This window comes from Hibiscus syriacus, unplaced genomic scaffold, assembly GCF_006381635.1.
Source record: "Hibiscus syriacus cultivar Baekdansim isolate YM2019G1 unplaced genomic scaffold, ASM638163v2 tig00111166_pilon, whole genome shotgun sequence".
NCBI classification, from domain to species: domain Eukaryota; kingdom Viridiplantae; phylum Streptophyta; class Magnoliopsida; order Malvales; family Malvaceae; genus Hibiscus; species Hibiscus syriacus.
In genome coordinates, this window is record NW_024063008.1 from 665,490 (window position 1) to 689,077 (window position 23,588).

General features: G+C 32.2%; 2 protein-coding genes and 2 pseudogenes across 3 annotated transcripts; all 4 read right to left on the reverse strand.

Annotated features, from left to right (window-relative positions):
- Nucleotides 1-760: 760 nt before the first annotated feature.
- On the reverse strand, nucleotides 761-3,698 carry LOC120155362 (annotated as a pseudogene).
- Nucleotides 3,699-4,913: 1,215 nt separating this feature from the next.
- Nucleotides 4,914-6,542, reverse strand: LOC120155132 (general transcription and DNA repair factor IIH subunit TFB5). Of its 2 annotated transcripts, none has more exons than XM_039166702.1 (3): nucleotides 6,490-6,542; nucleotides 5,782-5,847; nucleotides 4,914-5,196 (listed from the first exon to the last, which is right to left on the reverse strand). In XM_039166702.1, the coding sequence occupies exons 2-3, from the start codon at nucleotides 5,814-5,816 to the stop codon at nucleotides 5,019-5,021; spliced, it is 213 nt and encodes a 70-aa protein (XP_039022633.1). In that variant the 5' UTR covers nucleotides 5,817-5,847; nucleotides 6,490-6,542; the 3' UTR covers nucleotides 4,914-5,018. The 2 variants fall into 2 exon arrangements, with proteins under 2 accessions (XP_039022633.1, XP_039022631.1); XM_039166700.1 differs by having other exon boundaries at nucleotides 5,782-5,841; nucleotides 6,488-6,542.
- A 518-nt stretch (nucleotides 6,543-7,060) lies between these two features.
- LOC120155241 lies at nucleotides 7,061-9,136 on the reverse strand (annotated as a pseudogene).
- A 3,003-nt stretch (nucleotides 9,137-12,139) lies between these two features.
- LOC120155137 (uncharacterized protein At4g22758-like) lies at nucleotides 12,140-13,301 on the reverse strand. The gene is made up of 3 exons (XM_039166708.1): nucleotides 12,890-13,301; nucleotides 12,582-12,795; nucleotides 12,140-12,460 (listed from the first exon to the last, which is right to left on the reverse strand). Exons 1-3 carry the CDS (start codon nucleotides 13,220-13,222, stop codon nucleotides 12,219-12,221), a joined length of 789 nt encoding a protein of 262 aa, XP_039022639.1. The 5' UTR covers nucleotides 13,223-13,301; the 3' UTR covers nucleotides 12,140-12,218.
- Between the last annotated feature and the right edge of the window lie 10,287 nt (nucleotides 13,302-23,588).

Sequence of the window (23,588 nt, forward strand, 5' to 3'; positions counted from 1 at the left end):
TTGGGGAGAAGACGCGTAGGAGGCGCTGACAGAGAAGCACAACTTAAGGCAAAGGCAACGGCAATGGCAATGTCAATGTCAATTTGCAGGCGGAGAAAGCCAGACAGGGGTTTAGTAAATGCACGTTTAATGCTGTTGCCCAGTAAGGCCTCCACCCACCGGCTGATCCTCAAACAGAAAATCCACACAGATTAGGTTGTTCAATTGACTCCTCCTCCTCAAATGAATTTATTATGATTATATAAAAATATTAATTATTTGTCGAATTGAAATATTTCTATTAATTTGATCGGACTTCATTTAATTAAACAAATTTAATCTTTTAAAAACTGAAGGGCATGCTTCGAATCTGGCAATATAAATGTTTCTTCTGCTGCCTTTTCTCACGTGGTCCATGTTGTTGATCCTAAAATTAATTAATTAATTACACCATCATCTTCTAATTAAATAATTTTAATTAAGAGCCTTGGTGTTGAATTATTCAGTGTAAAATTGATTCATTGGTCATTCATCTTTCAAAAGTTGTATGAAATGATTCATGCTTATTATACTAAAATTAGTTTATGCACCATTGATACAAGCCATTCTTTTCCTGCTTATATCATGTCGTTTTCATTATCAAATTCTAGGTAATTTGTAGGGTAGATATAATTCGAATATATATATATATATATATAATTTGAATCAATTTAAATGTTTAATTTGGATCTCGTAATCAAGTCGAATCTGAATTTACAAAATTAAAGGATGACGAAATGGCTGATAAACAATATTGTCGTGATAGTGTGCACATAAAGTAATAACATATAAATCTTATTAAACCTATGAGCCCATTTGATGGGAAATAATACAGAACACTAACCGAGGCCTGTTCCTGCCTCCTTACGAGGTGCATCGGCCTTGATACGAGGCGGTCTGACTATACGATCAATAAGCCCGTATTCAAGAGCTTCTTGAGCATTGAAGCGTTTCATCCTACTTAAATCCGTGTTGATCTGCACGTGTACAATCGTTGTTAGTTTGGTTTCAATGGGTAAAACAATCAAAATTTAAAGAAAAACAAATGAATTTTCGGCAGAGAAAGCGAATGAAAGCTCGAATGAGAGATATGATGTGAATGTTTGTGTCTCGAGCCGAAAAGGGAAGTGCTCGCTACACATAAATGAATCCAACAAAATGAAAACATTACTATAGTTAAATTTTGAGCTTGAGCTGTTAACATCACCTTCTCAACAGGCTGGCCTGTGTTCTTAGCTAGCTCATTGTAAAGGTAATCTCTGATTCTAAGAAGCTCATTTGCTTCATTGCGGATATCATCAGCCTGTCGACATTAGATAATTTTATGATAATCAAAATAATATCAATGAAAATGTTTAACATAATTCACAATCAGGTAGCCGGCAGTCATACCTGACCACGAGCTGCACCAGCTGGAGACTGTAGTGCGATTCTTGAAAGAGGCATTGCAAAGCGATTACCCTTCACATATAGAAAACAAGAAAGAACTATATCATATTTCCAATTTCAGATTCAAATTACAGATGCATCACATAAGGCGCTAAAGAAACTTCATGATCTGGTAATAGGCAAGAGAACAGCAATGATGCACCAATCACAGGTAATAAAAGCTCAATTAGGTCAGAAAAGACAGCTTTTTCAGTTATTGTCATCACCTCCAGACCAACATAGAATACATTTTACGAATCACTATGTAGTCAGCACAGCTATTTACGGGACTACTTCATGCCTCGTCCCATAAGAGTTTACAACCTTCACTCGCAAAATATAATACCATGGGCTTTATAGATATAGATGGAAGAGATACCTTATCACCAGCTGCAAGAAGGAAGCCTGCAAGATTATAGGCATAGCCTACACAGTGGGTGCCGATAGGGCTCTTCAAGCTTTGCATGGTATCATAGATGGCCAAGCTTGGAGTAAGCTGTAAACAAAGCCAGTCTATATCAAATAGAGACCAGAGATAAGAAACTAGATATAGAAATATATACATCAACAAAGGATTTAAAAAGGGAAGTTACATCTCCACCAGGACCGTTGATGTAAAAAGAGCCTTTTATTATCATCGATACTATCAAGGTATAGCATCGTTGCCAATATTTGGTTGCTAAATTCCTCATCTATATGTTGTCCGATGAAGATAACTCGCTCTCGGTACTGCATTCAAAGAATGTCATTAGCCTCTAGAAGTCACATGCTAGAATTTAAAGCTTGTTTGAAAAGATTCAAGCAGCAATGAAAATCAAGGAGACAATGAAACAATTGTCAAACCACTTCTCAAACTGAAAGATATTCATAAAACAGGACGGTAAAAGAAAGATTATATGGTACGCTTGAATCATCTCCAACATAACAAGACCCTGAACAGAATGCACGCTACAATTTGTTTAAAGGTTGTTTGAAAATATTCAGGCAGCAATGAAAATCTAGGAGATGCTGAAACAATTGGCCAACCACTTCTCAAACTGAATCGTAAAGCAGCAGAACTGTAAAAGAAATATTATATGGGTACGGTGGAATCATCTCCAACATAACACAATCCTGAACAGCATGCATGCTACAATCTGTTAAGTTTATAACTAAGGTTCTCCAATCTTATAATGTAAAATGAGCTAAGTTTACTCACTAGAGCATTCCATAAATCAACCCATTGCCAAGTTCCTTCGCCTGGAACTCTATAGGGAACTTTCGGAGTTCCTATAGGCATCATCCCTACTCGTGCCCTTGTTGCTTTATAGTTTTGTGTTCTGCAGACAAAGAAATGCACAATCATCAATACATTGGAAGGACTAATTCACAACTTGAATTTAGAGTTGTCATGTATCATATAGTTGAGACTACATCAGATAAAGCTCCACGTTTCCATGAAAGAACATAAGCAACTAGAATGCAACAAAAATCAGAATAAGGCAGGCATAACAGATAAAAAGTAGCCATCAAACATGCTAGTATGCTACGAAACCTTAAAGAAGCAACCTTTGAATCAAACATAAACATTAAAAAGATGCACTTTTGCTTTTCTCTTGGAGCCAAAAACAATATTCAACAAGTTAAACGTGATTTTCACTAGCAAGAAGAACATTGTAAAATAAAAAATTCGAATTTGTGAGCTGCAAAGTTGCCCTAGAGAGTGCCACGATCAAAATAAACAAGAACAACGGAAGATCTCCAATTACAAACCCTAAACACAATCAATTAAAACAATAAATTAAAACTAGAGACTAGTTACCTGCATTGGAGACTCTTATTAACTCTGGTATAGAAGTCTGCAGTTAAATTTGGTCTCCCAGTTGCAAACAAACCTTTAAAATATTAACAATTACAAAAAAAAGGGGATAAAAATTTAGGGTAGATGTAAAAAAAATGCATGAATAAACTAGAGAGGAAGACGAACATACAGGGAGATTGAAGCTTCAAACCAGTAAAGCTTAGTCCCACAACTGCAAACAATAAACGAAGAAAATACAAATACCCATGTCATATACATACGTATAAAATACACCGTAGATGTGTTATACAGTGATAGAAATATAACCTGGGAGAGGGCTGACAAAGATTTGTATCAAGTGAAGTGGCCATTGTTTTTGGGGTTTGAAGAATCCGAAGAGAGTTATATTCGGAAGAAGAAGATAGAGAGAGTGGATTATATAGCAAGGATCTGGTGAAGCCGTTACTATTTTCGACAGGTTCAAGAACAAATCGTTGCCGGTTGAATTAGGTTTGAATCATTTGATGCAAAAACCAAAGACTGCCAACGGAACCACCTGGTAGCTGCCTTTAGGGACATGAAATTCTTCCTTTTGTCGAACTCAAACGGAATCGTTTTATGGCTTTCAATAATTTAAAGGGTTAATGAAAAAAATAAGTAACAAAATTATACTCAAAATTAATTTTAAATGTTTAAAGAATTTATTTTTGTTAAAATAAGTGTTTTGATATTTCTAACATTACACTTTAAGGTACTTATACTATAACGGTAATTAAATTCCACAGTTAATTAACAAGTGTCACTCTAATATTTTTTTTTGAAGTTTTTATTTTATAAAAAAAATTAAAAAAATTATTATTTAAAAAACTCAAATTTGTCTGAAATTACCAAAAAAAAAACCAAAACTCTAAAATCCCTCATTCTGACTCTCATACCAGTCGTCTCCGACCATCATCGGCTACCTTCGCCATTATCGAACGACTACCCATCCCTCCGCTGTCGACTATCCCTTTGTCATCATCTCCATCCCCCTAAATACATAAATCTTTAAATTTAAATTTAAATCTCTAATCTTAATCCCAAATCCTTAACTCTAATCTCATAATTATTATATTATTTTTCGATTTTTGGAGAGGGGAATGATGTGACAACGGAGAGGGGAAGCAGTGACCAATGATGACGACAAGACTAGTAATAAGGGAAGAGGAAGCATGTGGGGGTTGGAATTTTTTTATTTTTTTTTAAAAAAATAATATTTTATTTTTAAAAAAAAAGTTTAAAAATATATAAACATGATATATGTCATTTGACTGTTTTTTAAAGGTAGACACTTAAAAATATAACGAAGATAATTTTAAATATCTATTTTCAACGAAAAATTCTTTAGACACTTAAAAGTTAACTTTGAGTATATTTTATACACTTATTTTTACATTAAACCATTGTTAAAATATCCCAGCATGATTAGATACTAATTTTAGATTTTTTTTTCTAAATTCAGATACCAATTTGAAAAAACTACAACTTCAAGTACAAATTTGTATAACAAACACGTAATGAATTATTAATGTATTAGAATATATATATAATAATAATAACACAAATAACACACACAAACATATATAGATGAATTCAAGATCCAAATATAGCCCTGAATTATACCAGGGTCTGCAGTAAATTGCTCATATTGAAAACACTAGAAATTCTTTGTTCTTTATCGGTTTCATAGATGAGCCCCATTCAAGAAGAAAATGCATGTATACAGGGAAATGAAGTGATACTGAGCTGAAAATCAAGTTGGCTTTTCGTACGAGTTCTGATCTCTGAACTCAGATATAGCACTTCGTATCATTCCAGCAACGTCGGGATGCACGAAAAAATGGGTGCTATCCAGGACGTGTATTATAAACTTCTGCGATGCCGGCAGCGCAGCATTCATATTCACTATAAACTGTGCCATGGGAATGTCACTGTAAAAATGTAATGGAACAGGAATCCTTCAGCGACAATGCAGACGGAAACTAGATATCCCGACAAACTTGGACTCATGATACCGAAAAATAATGATAAGAACACAAATACGTAAACTTGTCAAAAATGTATATAAACATATAATAACAACTTAAACACAATTAAGACATTAAAATATATATTTATATACATGTGTGTGTGTGAAGACAATACAAATATATGATAAACAATCAAGTTACTTTCATTATTACATCAATGGATAGTAATAAGTGACAACGTCAAACAAGTAATAGAATCACCATGCTACGATCTTTAGACAGAATAGTAACGATCTCTGTTAGAAACTCCAATTAATCATATGATTCCGAGCAACAAACCAAGGTTTTAGAAAGCACAGTTCTTATAGCTCTTTTGATGAATGTTAGACCTTCAAAATGAACCTGATGTTTCCATTTAAAACTAGATTACCCTTGCCCCAACTGGCTAGATGTAGACACTGACTCATACGAGGGCAAAGAAACAAGAAGCAACAATTGAACATTGAACCTTAAAATATATCTGTCAAGCATAAATAGCTATCTTACCAGGAAATGAACAGTCCTTTAGTAGCATTGACCATGATGAACCAACAACCGTAAAATCTGTAACTGCAACACAGTCACACAGACACTACAGAGTAAAAGGAAAGCATAGTTATATCATACATGCTGAATTTCATGTTAAAATTAGAGGGGACTAAAGTATCCTATCCATTTCCAAGCCGAGTTTTTTCTCAGGCATTGGCTGAAAAACCAGAAGCATCAGATCCATGGTCCCTATTTCTAAATACCCTTTTCTTATGTTATCGTATCACACAGTTGAGCATACAAATCCAAAGGAGCTGTTTGCACCAAACGACAGTTGCAAAGCCCCATATCTATAATAAACCTGAGCATGGATCAAACCTCCAAAATTTACACTCAGCTATAGCTCAATGCTTTTAAATCAGGTGATATAGCATGTGTGGTTTGGGCATTTTAACATAAAGATTATAGGCATCTCAAGTAAACAATAAAAGGAAACTAAATATGATTGCCCTATAAAATAAAAAACAACGGAATTCACTGTTTCAGATTAATTCAGCAATTTCATTGGATCAATTACCGAGATAATCCTAACACAAGGGATGGAACCCTTTCCAAATATCAACAACAATATCGTCAATGTGAAAACCAATAAAGAGAAGAAAAAAATCCTTTTCGTTAGCAACATATACAAATATAATTCTCACAAAGTCGATTCAAAAGACATACCTGAATCAGACAGAACCCAGAGACTGATTTTGAAACCTAAAAATTTTGCCTTTAAAGAACTGTCCTCCTATCGTTTAGATTTGGTTCCAGTTAAGTAACCCGTCTGTTGTAGCTTAAATGTTTCTTAAGGGTAGAAATACCTCTTAGGTCCCTCTTAATTTATAATTGGGCAAATTAGCCCTTCTAAGAAGAAAGAAGTGTGATTTAAACCAGTCAAATTCGAAAATGAGCAGTTAAAACAATTAATCACCGCTGTAATGTTTCATCAATTTTACATAATTTTTATTAGGTTTTGTATTTAGTCACCCATTTATTCCTACGTTTGTGTTTTGGTCACGTATTGTTAAAAAAATTTAACGACGACGCTAACCTAATAATTTTTAATATTATATTTAATTTACACATTATTTTATTTGTGATCGTCAGCAACCCAATGGCAATTTAAAAAACTAATTCTAACAGAAGAATGCAAGATTCATTCACTAGTTAAATTAGAGGTTGAAAAGGCCCTTTGTTTGAACAATACAAGCACAAGGGTACACAAATACCAGATGCCTGGAAAGTTAATACATATTTAACTAAAATCAACTGAAATTCTCACAATCATACAGCTTTGGAATTTATAATATATCAGTTTACAACAGACACAAGTCGAAATAAGATCAAGAAATAAACAGCCAGTATCCAATGCAAGGCAGCAGTTTGAGAAACAATTGCTTCAAGTTAAGAAAGCCGTCGTCTCCGACTAATCTTCCATATCATCCAATGTTGACCAGATCATCCTATCAAATACATATAAAAGTTTCCATGTTAGGAGCTACTAGAATAAAAGGTACATGCTTAAAGGGAGGACCATGTGTGCCATTGGAAACAACAAATTACCAGAATATGGAGAAAAAGAGGAGAACGACCACGTAGCCAAGCTTAAAAAGGCGCTGCTTCTTCTCCCAGGGAAGTGTGTTAAATATCTCCGTAACATCTGCTAGGTGTTTTTTCTGCGTGTAACTGATAACAAGGGGAAAGCATGTACAATTTCAAAAGCACTCAACAAAATATATAACTTAATAGAGCAATACAATGTTTTTCATTTGCCTGCAGAGTAAACTTCAGATGCCCTGAGAACCTAGACGCTTGTGCCCATGGTTGATATTATAAAGTAATTTTTATCATAATGTAATTCTTGAATCCAACAAACTTGGCAAAAGGGATACACAGAATATTGTTTGGGACTGATGAAATTTATTTGTTACCGAGTTAAACCGAAAGTCAATACTATGTCTGCTAATCAATCCCTCAGGAAGATCACTAAAACATTCTATTGTTTCCATTGATCAATGCAACGCTCAGCAGATGAATCACACTTTTCTTTACAATTAGTAATTAATAGCATGAGTTTTTAACCTAGGAGAGGCTAAAAGGCTAGCTAATAGAGCAAACAATCAATATCCATTCACCACAAGGAGGTTCAGAATACCAGCACATTGTATGTCATAAAACACAAATTTTCCATTTTATGAAGTTCTAATGCTACCATTCCATGATTCATGTCTTCGCACAAGTTAGAAGTTACGAGTCTTAAGAAGACTAAATAGACCAGTCAACCAGATGGGCTTAATTCTACGAAACATAGGGTTGCAAACTTGATACATAAACAGAAGGGAAGGAATTTGAAATTAAACAGTGAATTAAAGCTAGGAAAACTATCATTTGACCCGTTCCTCAAAACAGACTACATTAACAATAAACATTAGAATAAGAAGACGAGAGAAAAACTTACAGTCTCACATTGTAGTATAATATGGAGCACACATGAGTGACATAACCCAATGCCCCGTTAATAGATGGAATACACATAAAACTCCTTGCAGGATAAATTCCGGCAAGACCACTTTGTTTATCCGTGACGAAGAGTCATAAGGATTGATGTAATCGAACTCTAAATCAGCCAAGCACATGAGCTGCAGCAAGTTTTGAAGCTGTTAAATGCCTTCGAACAATCTTCAGATGAATAATAACATCACTAAATAACTTAGCACGGCAACGATTTCTGTTGTTAAGCTTCACAAATTCTTTTATGATTAAACTACAAACCAAAGCCCCAATAATCTAGTTCCTCAAAAGGAAAGGGCAGTGGGATAATATACCACGAATCAGAACTTTAACCCACAAGCTTTTCTCTGATAATTCATACCCCATCCTTTTTTGCCGCAAAATAATCCAGATAAATGCATTCCAAATTCCAACAATACTACACAAAGGCACAGTTTTTAGCATTTATTAAGTGGTTATCTAGCAACTAAATAGAAGAACGAACTAACTAATCAATACCAGCAAGGTAATAGCAAAAGAATCATATAGTTTTAAACCATAAATGGGGGGGGGGTTTAAAAGCAAAATTGCACGAAGACCCAGACAAGGATTCTAGGGTTTATGAGTGAATTTACCTGATAAACAATGAGAACAAGAAGAGCAATGAGAATGAAGAAAGAAATAAGCCATATGAAGATATCTCCCATGCCTCTCTTTATCTATCCCCCCCCCCCTTCTTCCCTTATTTATCGTTTGGGATTTTTGCTCCGGTGGTAACAGGAAGCCCCGAGGACAGCAGAACCGAAACCTGGGTTCGACTGTGCCGAAGGAACGCTGTTGGCTTGACTTGGTCTGAAATTATGAAATATCTGAAAGATCCTACAAAGTACTGTATGACTCTTAACACTTGAAAGGCTAATTATCATAAAAATTATATTAAAATAATAATTATTATTAAAGTTACAAAAATTATATAAGTATCATTAAATTTGTCTAATTATCATAAAATAATCATAGTACATTATAAAATAATAATATATTCTGATATATTCAAAGGCTATTGTCTAACCTGCATAAATTTTTGCACGAACTTGGTATCCGTGGTAAATGAATTGTTGTTATTCTTTGACGACTTGGGTTCGAGCACCATAGATGTTAGGGGTGTAAGAATTCAATGTCGAGAGATTGAGAGTTATCTTTAAACAGATAATACATTGTACTTAGTTTAAATTAATAAAAAAATATGGATAAAATTTTATATTATTTTGAAAAAAATTAATTATTAATTTATAATAATTTATAATTATAATTATTATTTTATAATTTTTAAAAATTCATTATCTAAAATTTTTTCAATATAATTTATTGAATATTTATATACTCTACTTAAAATTTTATTTAAAATTATAATATATAAAAAACACAACACTTCTTAAAAAAAACAACAACACACAAAACACAACATAACACGTACATGTCGCTGTATCCACGAACGTAAATCGTGTGTCTAAATCCAATTCGAGAATCTAAAGTAAAGAAGACTAACATGATAATAAATAAGTGTAATTTTAATAAGTTGTATCCAAATAAGTAAATATATAATATAATAAAAGAAAAGAGAAACAACGAATGTTAGCAATCAACAACCAACATCAAAAGTAATGTCGTTATCGGTTATAAAAATAAAAAAAAGTATAAAATTAAAGAAAAAAGAAAATTAGAATTAAAAAATTCTTTATTAAATAACTGCTATAGTATATCTCTTTGATTTGCTAAATTCTAATTGATTTTTATAATTTTGTTATTATGATGTTTTAGTCTTTTAGATATAATAGAAGAAGCAATTACATTAGTCAAATAACATAATTATGTGATTTTTATACTTTTTGTTATACGGGGTATTAATTATGTCGACTAAATTTATAATGTAATTATAATGAAAATAATCATAAATAAGTGAATATGATTTTAAAAAATTCAAAAATTTAAGCTTTTGATATTAGTGATTAATTTTAAAAATTTATTTATAGACATACATTATTATTTTTAATTTTACATCATTTTAAAATTATAGATACATCATACAGAACCATTAAATGAGTTAAATGTCACCAAGAACATGACTACTGTGAAATATAATTTTTATAACTGGATCAATTGAATTAAAACTCGATAATTTAATTGAATGAATTATTTATTTAACCAAATATCTAAACAAATAATTATTTATTTAAGCATATTTAAATATACAATAATCTCTGATTTTATTTTTAATATTATAGTTAAAATAAACAAATTCAAAATTAATTTATTGGTGTAACTATTATGCTCCACTGTCGACATTTATAAACATCCCCTAGGCTTGTAAACGAACCGAATGCACACGAACGGAGGTATGTTCGTGTTCGTTCATTTTATAAATAAACGAACACGAACATAAACGAACAAAAAAATTATTCATGTTCGTTCATTAAGGAATATAGCTTGTTCATGTTCGTTCATTTAAATGATAAACGAACACAAACGAACGAACATAAACGAACTTAATAAATGAACATAAACGAACAACACAAACATAAAAAACAAACTTATTCGAACAAAACAAATGAATGTAAAAAAAGTAAACAACAAGAATAACAACTTAAAATTCTTTAATATAACATGCAATTTTAGAGTTAATTTGTTCGAATACGACAAAACATATATAAATCATATATAAGCTATATGAACATAATAAAGTTTTAAAGTTAATTTGTTCAACAAAACAATTTTCTTGAAATCCAAACAACTTCAATAATCTTCGTAACATATTTAAATTGCACTCTGTTCGAACATAAATAAAGGAACATAAATGAACATAAATGAACGAACATAAACGAACATATAATCGAACTTTCACGAACGTAAATGAACAAACGAGCCATTTTTTCGTGTTTGCTCATTTAATTAAACGAACATAAAATCTTATTCATGTTCGTTCATTTAATAAATAAACGAACATAAACGAACTTCCCACCGCACGATTCATGAACAATTCATTGAACGTTCAATTCATTTACACGCTACATCCCCTAAATTCTACCGTTGAGGCTGATATATCTGCTTGCTTGAACGGTCAAAACCGTAGAAAAGCTTATTTTATCTACCTGTTAGCAAAAATAGTAATCAGCCAATCACCTTTTACTTTACATCGAATTATGTCACTTCACAATTTGATCCGGTTTCGATTTCTTTTATATGAAATTCAATTGTTCCAAATCAAATCAAATCAAATTAAAAAAAGAACAATAATGATTTATATGTGTATTCGGTTTAAGCTTTGAATGTAAAATTTGAAAAATGGTGATCGAATAGAAATTACAAAATTGAATTAAATTGAATCAAATCGAATCGAAAATTTTGATTTGTTATGTCATTTGGTATCAATTTCGGTTTTTTTTTAAACATAGATAATTTAATTTGTCTTTTATTAAAAAATCAAATCGAACTTAACCGAGTGCATCCCTAGTTTATAGTGCCCTAAGGCTAAGGGGATGCCAACCTTAAAGCATAACCTCACTTTCGGTTCAAAAGTAGAGATTGGATTTGGAGGGATACAATCCCCCAATAAATTCATTGAGTTTTGCATTGAAGTTTTACCTGCAAACCCTTTTAACTCTACAGGCCAGTGCGAATCGACCAAAATTTGAGCTTTGCAAACCAATACGACAAAGCCTGTTTTTGAAACATTATTTGTCGACTCTTCCGAGTCAGCTATGGTTTTTCATATACACTTACAATATACGATGATACAAATGATGGGTAAATAACAGAAGACCAATCCCAATTATAAAAAAATGGGGGGAAGCAATAAAAAAACATGATAATCAGCAGGTAGTATCTTATGACTTGATTAAGGTTGTCTTACTCTAATATCCTGATCATTTCAAGCAAATCAAGAATTTCCAGAGCCGACGCGTTCTTCTCACGATTTTGCTGAGTTTTCGAGCAATGAAACCCGGAACCAAATAAGCCGGATGTGGAACGGCCGGAGGAGAGTCGGGTCTCGGCGGATTGATTTCCGAAACAAAAGATGCACCATTGCTGCTATGGCCACTGCTATTCTTTCTTAGATAAAAGCTTCTGCTACCAGCATCCCCAATTGACATTGATTTGTCCAAACCTATTCACCCAAAGACAGAACCAAACTTATGTCTATAACATGTTTGGAGAACATTATCACAATCAAAATGAGGATCAGAATGTAAGAAGAAGAAGAAGAAAAGAACCATGAGACTGCTTACTTTGAAGGCTAAAATAAGAAAGATGCAATTCGAGCCCTGAACTAGAATCAAGCTTAGGGGTTCTCCCTTCTTCAGCATACTTGTCTACGACAAGCTTTATTGTGTCATCGACACTGGACCCCAATTTGACCATGGTCCGGACCGGTCCTGGACTTCCTTCAACTGATACATTGATTACAACCTTAGCATCTTTGTTGTAACCATGCATCCCAAACTTCAAAAAAACAAAAACAATTGAAGAATTAATATCTAAACTGGTTGACTGGCTTTTAATCCCAATTGATTAATCGACTCTGGATTTTACATACCTCAAACCCCAGTCTTGGAGAGGAAGAAGGGGAGCAAAGACCCAACAAAGAAGGAGACGAAGCGAAGACGTCCTTACAAGTTTGAGGCCCGAATAAAGGGCCTCCTTCCGTTTCAGACCCCAAGAAACCACTCCTTGTTTGTTGATCTTCAGTGAAACTACTGCAAAGACACGGCTCCGATGCAGATCGCTTCAGGATCCTACCGTACTTGGACGACTTTTTCAACGATATGAGATGTGGAGGAGGCGTCGGTAGGCGTGGAGAGGGCGAGGGGTGTGGCAGCCGTGGTCGCCGGCATCTGGGAAGCGGTCGTCGGAGACTCTTATCGGACATAAAATGAAAGGGGGACGATCTGCTGTCTTTGATTTGGTGTGTCCTTTGGTTTTTATGATCTGTGTATTGAGAAACAAGAGGGAATGGGAGTTGGAATAGAGACTAGAGAGGGCTGTTGTTGGCAGTTTGCTTGGGAGTTGAAATAGAGGAGAGGGTAATGTAATGTAATCTACCTGATTTGTTTGTTTTCAAGATGTTTCCTACCTTGTCTTGGATTTGGAATAGACTAATATCAAAATTAACCAACGTTTATTAAAATAGTCCTTTTTGTTATTCTAATTTTTTTTATATTTGAGCTTTAAAGAGTTTAATAAAAAAATAATTTTTAGAATATTTTAGTCTCAAACATTTTATTTTAGAGTAAAAACATCTTTAACATTCGAAAAATTAATCATTTTATTCCTTGTTATTTTAGGAGTTTTAACTTTCAAAGTTTAATTTCAAGTTAAATAAAATTCCTGTTTTGGATGGTTATTCTAAATGGTTAATAATGTCTTAACTAATAATTTTTATTTATAGAGAGAGTTTTTTGTCATAAAATAAAATATTATCGATTAAAATATTTAAAAAAAATAAATAAGAATCAAAATGATAATTTTAATAAATATTAATAGCTATTTTTTACATTATGCATTTGGAATAATGGCTTTCCTTTTCTCCCTTCTTTTCCTCCTTTATTACTTCTTTTGGGTCCGGTTTTTCATGTCCTTATTCCTTGCGACAGGAGTAATCAATTTCCTTGTTTATCAACATTTGTTTAAAATTTTATTGAATTATGTAATATTCATAAGGGAAAACATTCGATTAAGTCAAAGTTAAAATAAATATTTTTTAATTAATTATGTTGATGAGTTTTATTTTATAATTTAAATTTTATTTAAATGAAATTTTAAAAAATTAAGTCGAGTTATTCAAGTTTTTATTTAAATTTAACTATAAATGTTTATAATTTCATGATACTAATTAATTTGAATTTAATTACTGTTCTATAATTACTTATGATATACACATTTTTTAATATTATATATATAATGTGCATAGTTGCAACTCAAACTTGAGAATAGATTCACAAATTATTAAATATTTTGAGTTATTCAAATTATATTTTATAATTCAAAATTTATTTAGAAAAATTGAATCGTATTTAATTTATGAAATCCTAAATTAAATCGAGTCAAATTTTTTAACTTCGAGTTGAAAATTTTGAATTTTTTTCGAATCAAGTTGAATTTTACTCACTCTTAATAATAACGTTCACATGTAAATAACAACAAGATTCTAGATTCCTTAAGCAATGTCAGAGGATCGAACTCTGACGTTTACGAATAGAGCAAACCGGATAGGGAGGGTCGCCTTCGCCTCTACAGTATCCGATCTGGATTAGTCGATCAATAGATCAGATACCAAATGATTAATTAAAAAAAGGTATTTATATAATTTTCATCAAAAGTATAAAAACAATATATAAATTAAAAATAATAATAATTATTATGTATTCAATTAGCCAATACTCCAAACATAATATTGTCAAGTATAATATAAATATACGCGTATTAGAATGTAGCTTTTCGCCTTGGGCATGAGCCATTATCCTGTGAGGTGGGAATCACATGTAAGTTTAGTCCACCGCCCGTCACGTCATCCCCGAAATTATTAATCCTTTAAAATTTAGAAGGGAACAACCCAAACTAACGATCCAAGTAGGGGGGTTCAAAATTCGGTTTTAATCGAATTAATTGATTGAATTAAATTAGTTCGGTTAATTCGGTCGGGAAACGGTTAAGGATTTTTTAGAATTCGATTAACGGTTAATTCGGTTCGAAATCGGTTAATTAACTGAATTAACCTTTAAATATAATTATATTAAGAGGCTCAATCCATTTAAAATCCATTTAAAATTCAAATCAATATTAATTAATTAAAAAAATATCAAAACTAAATGCAAAATATTTGAATCAAATTAATTAGATATTACTTATAATTAGATATTATTTAAATTAATTGTAAATTGTTTTTTTAATTAAAAAATATTAAATTCTAAAATTCTAAAAAAATTCGGTTAATTCAAAAATTAACCGAAATTTATTCGGTTCGGTTAATATTTTCGAAAAAAAGTTTGGCTCGGTTAACAGTTAAAGAAAAAAAAATTCGATTAATTCGAAAATAAATAGTTCTATCGGTTTGACAACCGAATTAACCGAATGAACACCCCCTAGATCTAGGTTTCTTTGAAGTGTCCTCTTGACTCGAAATTATTATAGAAATACCCATGGAATGCGACTCTGAAATTTGGGGATGAATGGAAGTATAGCCGTACATGTCTGATTTATTTTTAAAACATACTCTTATTTACTAACCAACCTTTATTGATCAATGTCAAAATTACACAATTTTACACGACTGCTCTTTCCTTTTCCATCTTCCGTTTTCTTATTGGACAGAGCTAGCATCTTCTAACGAGGCTTCACGCCCAAACAAAGAAAGGAATAAAGAGGTAAAGCATTGGCCTATGTTTCGGCTTCTTGAATTTGTTCAAACCCAATAAAGCAACAATCAAATCCTTTTTATTAAGTCCACAAATAAACTGATATGACAAGTGTGTGCAAGATACGTGCGTTGTCAATAATAATCAAGTTACTATTTGGGGATAGCATGTACATGCTCATCTTAAAAGTTAAATATTTTCTGATTAATTATTTAATTTATTGATATATTCAGTCTAAAATTTTATTTGTGTCTATCCCATTCAAAAATATTGTGCTATTAACGTATGTGTGTTCACACTCAAAAATATTTTTGGATCAGTCACTAATTGTCAATCACTAAAAGAAAATTATAAACTGATATTACACTTATAATCACTTCATATTATTAAAAAAATCTACAATTAAATTGATCTTTATTTATTTTAGGTGTATAAAATGTTTATAGGCTAATTTGATCAAAATTGTCAGGGTTAATTTAACGGGGGAAAATATGATTTATGGAATTTGATGATTACAAATGTCAATTAATAAAAGAGAACCAATTCAAAAGTCCAAAGTAAGGGTAGATAAAAAGATATTCGAATAAACATTAACTGAAAATACAACATTAAATTTAATAATGAGAAAATTAAAAAAAATGTATTATAAGAGTAAAAGAAAAAATATTTAATATTATGATTACAATATATTATATATAAATATATTATTTATAATTATGATAATATTTAATATGTAAAATTCTGATACATATATTGTATAAAATTTCTATAAATTTGATTGTTTTAGGATTTATGGATTTTATTTGGAGTTTGAGATTTATGAGTTTAGGTTTTAAGGTTTAGAATTTGAAATTTAAGGTTTATAGTTAAGATATTAGATTTAAAAATTTAAGATAAAAAATAAATAAATTTATTTAATTATTTATGAGAAATTAATTATAAATTTCACGATTAAAATTCATCTTCATTTGCAATCGCAGTTCATATCATAGTAAAATACACATTCAATATGGCCCCTTTATATATATATATATAAGAACCTTTTGATATATGCTTGTTTGGCAATTGGCGTGCTATGATCATCTCCAAAACCAATGATTTACTTATTATATTTAAATTATCAAATTTATTAAAAATGTCATAATTTTAGGAAGTGTTATATATATATATAAAGTGTATTTGCAATTATAAGATTCTGTTTAATTTAAAATCTAAATTTAAGTATTTATATTTCATTTTTTTAAAATTAAGTCTATGTACTGTTTTTATTTGAAAATCTTATCACTCTCCTAATCCATGTTCAATTTCACAATTAATTGTTAGTTTGATAACTAAAAAGATAAAATAAGTTTTTAGTCACTCATATTTATAGTTTTAAATAATTTAACCCTTAACCTTTAAAGATCAATGACAATTTATTATTGATTAAATAATATATTTTTTAAGTATCGATATTTATATTTTTCAAATACCAAATTTATATCTATTATGAATATAAAGAATTTAAAACCATTTTACCTTCTTTTATCACTACCAAATCAACGGTGAGCACGAACCTCAGTGACCTCGGTGGTAAATAAATTCGTGCTCAGTGACCTCGGTGGTAAATGAATTGTTGTTATTCCTTAAGGTCTCGAGTTCGAGTACCAGGAATGACAGAGGTGTGAGCCTTCAATGTCAAATAGTACATATGAGTTTTTTTTTTAAAAAAAATTAAGTATCAAATAGAACAAAAATAATAATTTGAAGAAGTGGAAGATTCAATTTAAAACTGGGGTTAAAGTGACTATAATATAATATTTATTTAAAATATATTATAGAATATTTTTTAAATTATTGATAACGTTTATACATTCTATCGACGTAATTGTTTGAATTTAAAACATCAAGAGAAAAACAAAGAATAATACTTTCTTCTATTATTGAAATCGCTCGATAAATTCCGCTATATAAATTTAATGTATTTAGAAAATCCATAAATATATTATTTTCAAATTTCACAATTAGCTATTTTTGAAGGTATGATCATATTATTGAATTTCTTTTTCAAATTAAAAATAACTCACGTGCAAGTTCATTTTTTAAATGTTTTATTTTTAACTTTTTTTAATATGCTAATTTTCATGGATTTGTTTTCACGCACAATTTATTAGACGCCTAATTTAGTTAATGCTCCGTTATTTCTTATGTCACTATAAACTTTTATAAATCAACTGAATTTGGTGTTTGTTAATTATGTGGTCGTACTAAAAAGAAAGTACTAAAGAACGTGTGATTCAAATTTTTAAGGCGGTTGGTTTTAAACGGTTAAAAACAAGTTTTGAATTTTGATACGAGTATTTGAATTATTTAAATTATCATATGAATTTAATCAAAATTTTAAATATATCTTTAAGGGTTTAAAATCAATAGATTTGACAATGAGATCTATTGAATTCCACATTGTTTATATATTATTATTTTTTCAAATACCTAAATATAATATTTTAAATATATATTTTTTTAGTGATTGAAGATAAAATTCATATATAGGTTGGGTAAATTCACGAGATAATGTTCTCGAATTTTTTTTTCCACGATATGGTGCACATCATAGATTAATTGCTGGAATGGGGTGAATTCAACAGTGATTGCCATAGGACGCCATGCAATCCAGGCGACCTTGGAGGACGCCATGCAATCCTGGCGACATACGGGGTGACATACGAGGGTGACATACGAGCCATATACGAGCCATATACGAGTCATACGAGCCAATGGGGAGGATGCAACGAGGCAATGGGGAGCATGCAGGAATAGAGAGCCAATGGGGAGCATGCAACGAGCCATATACGAGCCCACGGGGAGCATGCAGGAATAGAGAGCCAATGGGGAGCATGCAACGAGCCATATACGAGCCAATGGGGAGCATGCAGGAATAGAGAGCCAATGGGGAGCATGCAACGAGCCATATACGAGCCATGCAGGAATAGAGAGGTCGCCATGCAGCCTAGGCGACCTTGTAGGTCGCCATGTAGTCCCGGCGACCTTGTAGGTCGCCATGTAGTCCCGGCGACCTTGTAGGTCGCCATGTAGTCCCGGCGCCATTCCATCATCCATGCACATGCACAGCCACATAGCCACATAGATTCCTTCACGTGCTCCCCGCTGCATTGCCTACACCTCCCAATTCACGTGCTCCCCGCTGCATGCCTACACCTCCCAATGCATGCATGTGAACCATTTGAGGCATGTGAACCATTTGATTATTGGTACAATAATTGAACGCGTGAAATCAGCTGCAATTGTACAATTGGTGAAATAATTGAGGCCTCAGCCGGTTATAAAAGAAAGAAAGAAAGGGAGAAGAGATTGCAGAAGAAAGGAGAAGAGATTGCAGCCGAGAAAAAAGAAAGAAAGGGAGAAAGGAAAGGAAGAAAGGGAAAAGGAAAGTAAGAAGAAGAAAGGGAGATAAGGTAAATTTTTTATATTTAAATTAGTTTATTATTATAAATGTTTAATTTGTTAGTTTAGGGTTTAGGGTTAAACAAAAGCAGTTAATTAGTTTGTTAGTTTAGGGTATATGATTGTTAGTTTAAGTTATAGTATACATAAATTAAAAATTATTAATTAGTATATGTTTGATAGTTATAGTTAAAAATAATTAATTAGTTTGTATTGTTAATAGTTAGTTATATAAAAAAAATTATTTAATTAGTTTGTGTTAGTTAAATAGTTAAGTTATATTTGTTTGTTGAATTTATATATATAAAAAATTAGTTAGTAAGTTTTTAATAGTATATTATAATGAAAAAATAGTTTATTAGTTAGTTTTAGTTATATAAAAGAATATTTTATTAGTTGTTTAAGGGTTTAGCGTTTACGTTTAACTTATATTTTAAAAGTTTAGTTTGTTAGTTTATTAGTTATTATATTATATGTTATTATATTAAAGTTTAGTGTTGTAAATTAGTTAGTTAGTTTATATTAGATTATATTAAATGATTTTTTAAATATTGTTGTTTAATTTTTTTTACAGATTCATTCTAATGGCTGACCAAATTCCACTGTTGAGGCTTGACAATGAACATATTTCAAGTCATTTGGGAATAATGGTGAATAAAATATTTGTTTAATGAATTATAATTAATAAATATTTGAATATTATTTTATGATTGTGATAATTTTTTGAAATATTTAATTGTAGGAGGACGAGCAGCGAGTCCTTCGTCTTCGACTACATAAAGTGCCCAAGCCACACCCACTAATAGAAGAAAATTTGCAAGAGGCTGGATTTGGTATATAACATTGTGCGAGATTACAAGTTGGTCCCAGGTTTGATCAGTGCGTTGATTGAACTTTGGAGACCAGAAACGCACACGTTTCATTTGCCGTGTGGCGAATGCACGATAACTTTGGAGGATGTAGCAATGCAACTCGGGGTCCAAACTAATGGGATGCCGGTGGTAATGTCACATGAGTTTAATAAGGTGGAACAACTTTGCAACTTGTTTCTTGGGAAAGCGCCCGTACCACCAGAGTGTAAAGGGTGGCGGGTGAGGTTGTCATGGTTGAAGAATGAATTTCAACTTCAATCAAATAGTACGGAGCACGAAATTATATATGCAACACGAGCATATATATTACAATTGATTGGGGAATTTGATGCCTGATAAATCCGGTAGTTATGTTCACACTCAGTATCTTCTTTTTTAACAAATTTTGAGAATTGTAGGCATATAGCTGGGGTTCGGCGATATTGGCGTTCTTGTATCGTGAGATGTGCAAGGCGTCATTAGTCGTGAATGATAATAATACAGTAGAAATCGGTGATTCTGTTGCTGCTACAATCATGGGCTTGGCATAGACTTCCGTTTTTGACACCGATTAGTCGGACTGCGGTTGACTTTCCACTTGCCGGAAGGTATATGAATCCTCTATTTTAATATAAAATATTAATTAAAAAATATTTATTTTGATTAAAATTATTGAACAAAATGTCTCTATTTTTGTTTTGATTGATATACAGATGGAGGCATAAAATTGAAGGCACAGGGTTGGTGCACAACAACATTAAAGAGTTCAGGTTGAAGATCGACATTAAGGCCAAAAAGGAGGTATGCATAATTTGTATTTTTTAATTATTATTTAAATTAACTATATTATTGATTTAAATAAATTTATTGTTTTGTAATTTTACAGTTTAATTGGAGACCATACATGAATGAAGAATTATTTGCGTTGATACCGCACGATATTTTAGAGGTTTCAATATTGGTGTGCTGTTACACCATTGATCAATTTTGCTTTTGTTGAGATCCAATTTGGGGATAGAGTGCTGAGGCAATTCCACTTCCACCAACCTATTCCGGAGTCCATGGGCTCATGACCTCCTCCAAAACTTAGATGGTCGTCGTCCAGTGAATTGGGTTGACGCATGACGACCTGCACAGATTTGATGGTCGTCGTAAAGAAAGCGTTAATTGGGTTGAGAAGCATGTAACCTACATTAATGCTTGGAACAATAGGGCTTCATTCATGCCAACTCTTGACGCCATTCAAGACGACGACTTTAATTTTGAGACTTCGCCTTACCTTGCTTATTTTTTGGATAATGGAAAGCCGTTCCTCACAACAATAGTAGAGAGGCGGCAATTTTGAGGTTTAAGAAAGATTTGGTAAAGCTGAATTATCTCTACCGAGTGGGAGTGGGAGTTCATCTCTACAAACTGAAGCGGAAATGACCGATGTGGATAATAGCGCACCACAATCGTTGCATCACGCAGTTGATGATTCTACTGGCCCGGCATACATACCAGAGTTTGTGCAACCTGAGGCACCCATCTATTCTCCTACGTTTCGTCGACGTATGACTTTGAACACATGACAGTTCAAATACCCCAATGAATGAGGGGGATGGGTACAATACTCCTGAGCCACAACGGCCACAACGTATCAGACGTCCGCCCCGACATTATCATTCAACAACACCCCGACATCGACAACAATTGTAAACTCGTTTGCTATTTATTACAAATTATTTATTGAAATTAGACTACTTTTTTAACCTTAACAATGATTTTTAGTATCAAATCATTACTAGTATCAAAATTAGTATTAAATCATTATTATAATTACTAAATAATAACATAATAATTATTATAAAATCATTATTATAATGATTATTATCAAATCATTACTAAATCATCAAATCATTAAATATTTAAATCATTATTAAATCATTTTTATAATGATTATTACTAAATCATTACTATATGATTATTATCAAATCATTACTAAATCATCAAATCATTAAATATTTAAATCATTATTAAATCATTTTATAATGATTATTACTAATCATTATTATAATGATTATTATCAAATCATTACTATAATGATTATTTCAAATCATTACTAAATCATCAAATCATTAAATATTTAAATCATTATTAAATCATTTTTATAATGATTAATAAATACATAGAAATACATATATGATTACTAATGATGAGGCCTATATCTTGGTAAATTAGGACAATTGTTTTTTGAATGGCCTTCACCTCTACATAATCCGCATCTCTTTGCTTGACCTCTCTCTTTAGCATGAAAATCCATACTGGTATGAATTCGAGTGGACTCAGGTCGACCCTTTGGACTTCTGCGAAGCATTGGATTTGGTAGCCATTCATCATGATCCTTTTTGGGCCAATATGATTCATTCGGGATCTGTCTGAACACATAGCTGTAGACATTTAATATCCTACGTAGGTGGAAGCATTCATCAACATAAGTGTATGCGCTTACACCAGCATACATACATGCAGCGACTGCATGAGCACATGGATATTTCCATGCCTGAAAACGACCACAATCACACCATTTGTGTCGTAAATCACTCTAAATGTTTGGTCTTCTCCTCCGACGTTACGACGTATGCACGACACGACAAAAGTATGACCAACTCGGTCGAAATTATGAACAACCATTGATGTTGCCAATCGCTCATTTGCTTCCATTGATTCCACCACTGTAGGAGCCCAAGTTTTACCTCTATTTATGAGACTCAATTTCCTTGCCTTTGTCCGACCAAACTTTACCCAGTCTAAAGTACGTCTCTTTCACCACACTCGCTATTGGGAGATGGCGTGTACCTTTTAGTACCGAATTAATGGCCTCAACAAGGTTTGTGGTCATATGTCCGTATCTCCGACCTTCATCGTATGCTTGCGACCATTTTTCCCGCGGTATTTTTGAAGCCCACTTCCAAACACGCTGATCATCGTAAAATACCTTCAAATTCTCCAATCTCTTGTCAAAATTTGGTCGACGTAGTTCGTATCCTGTTCCATAATATATTGTGTTAAACCGCAATTAAAAAACCACGTAAAAAATACACAAATATTGAAATTAAAACTTACCCATGCTGACTATCTCGCTACGAATATGTGCGTTATGAAACTGGTCGATACTATTCTTGCCAATATGACGGATACAAAATGTCGGATATGCATACGGAGGTATCCAACGACTTCCTGGTCGTTCAATTGCCGCCAAAATACCCGTTCCTCTATCGGATATCAAGCAAACTCCATCTTCACGAACGACATATTGACGTAGATTGGTCAGAAAGAAATCCCAAGCCTCTGTTGTCTCTCCCTCAACAATGGCGAATGCAATTGGGAAGATATTTCGCTCACCATCTTGAGCAACTGCCATCAAAAGTACATGCCTATATTGACCATACAACCACGTACCATCTACTTGGATCATACGTTTGCAAAATGGAAATCCTTCAATACATGCCTTGAATGCCCAAAATAGTCTATGAAATATTTTCTTCCTTGGCAGAAGTTGACCTTCTTCGTCATATGCGGCATGGTTTGAGACTTCACTATAGTT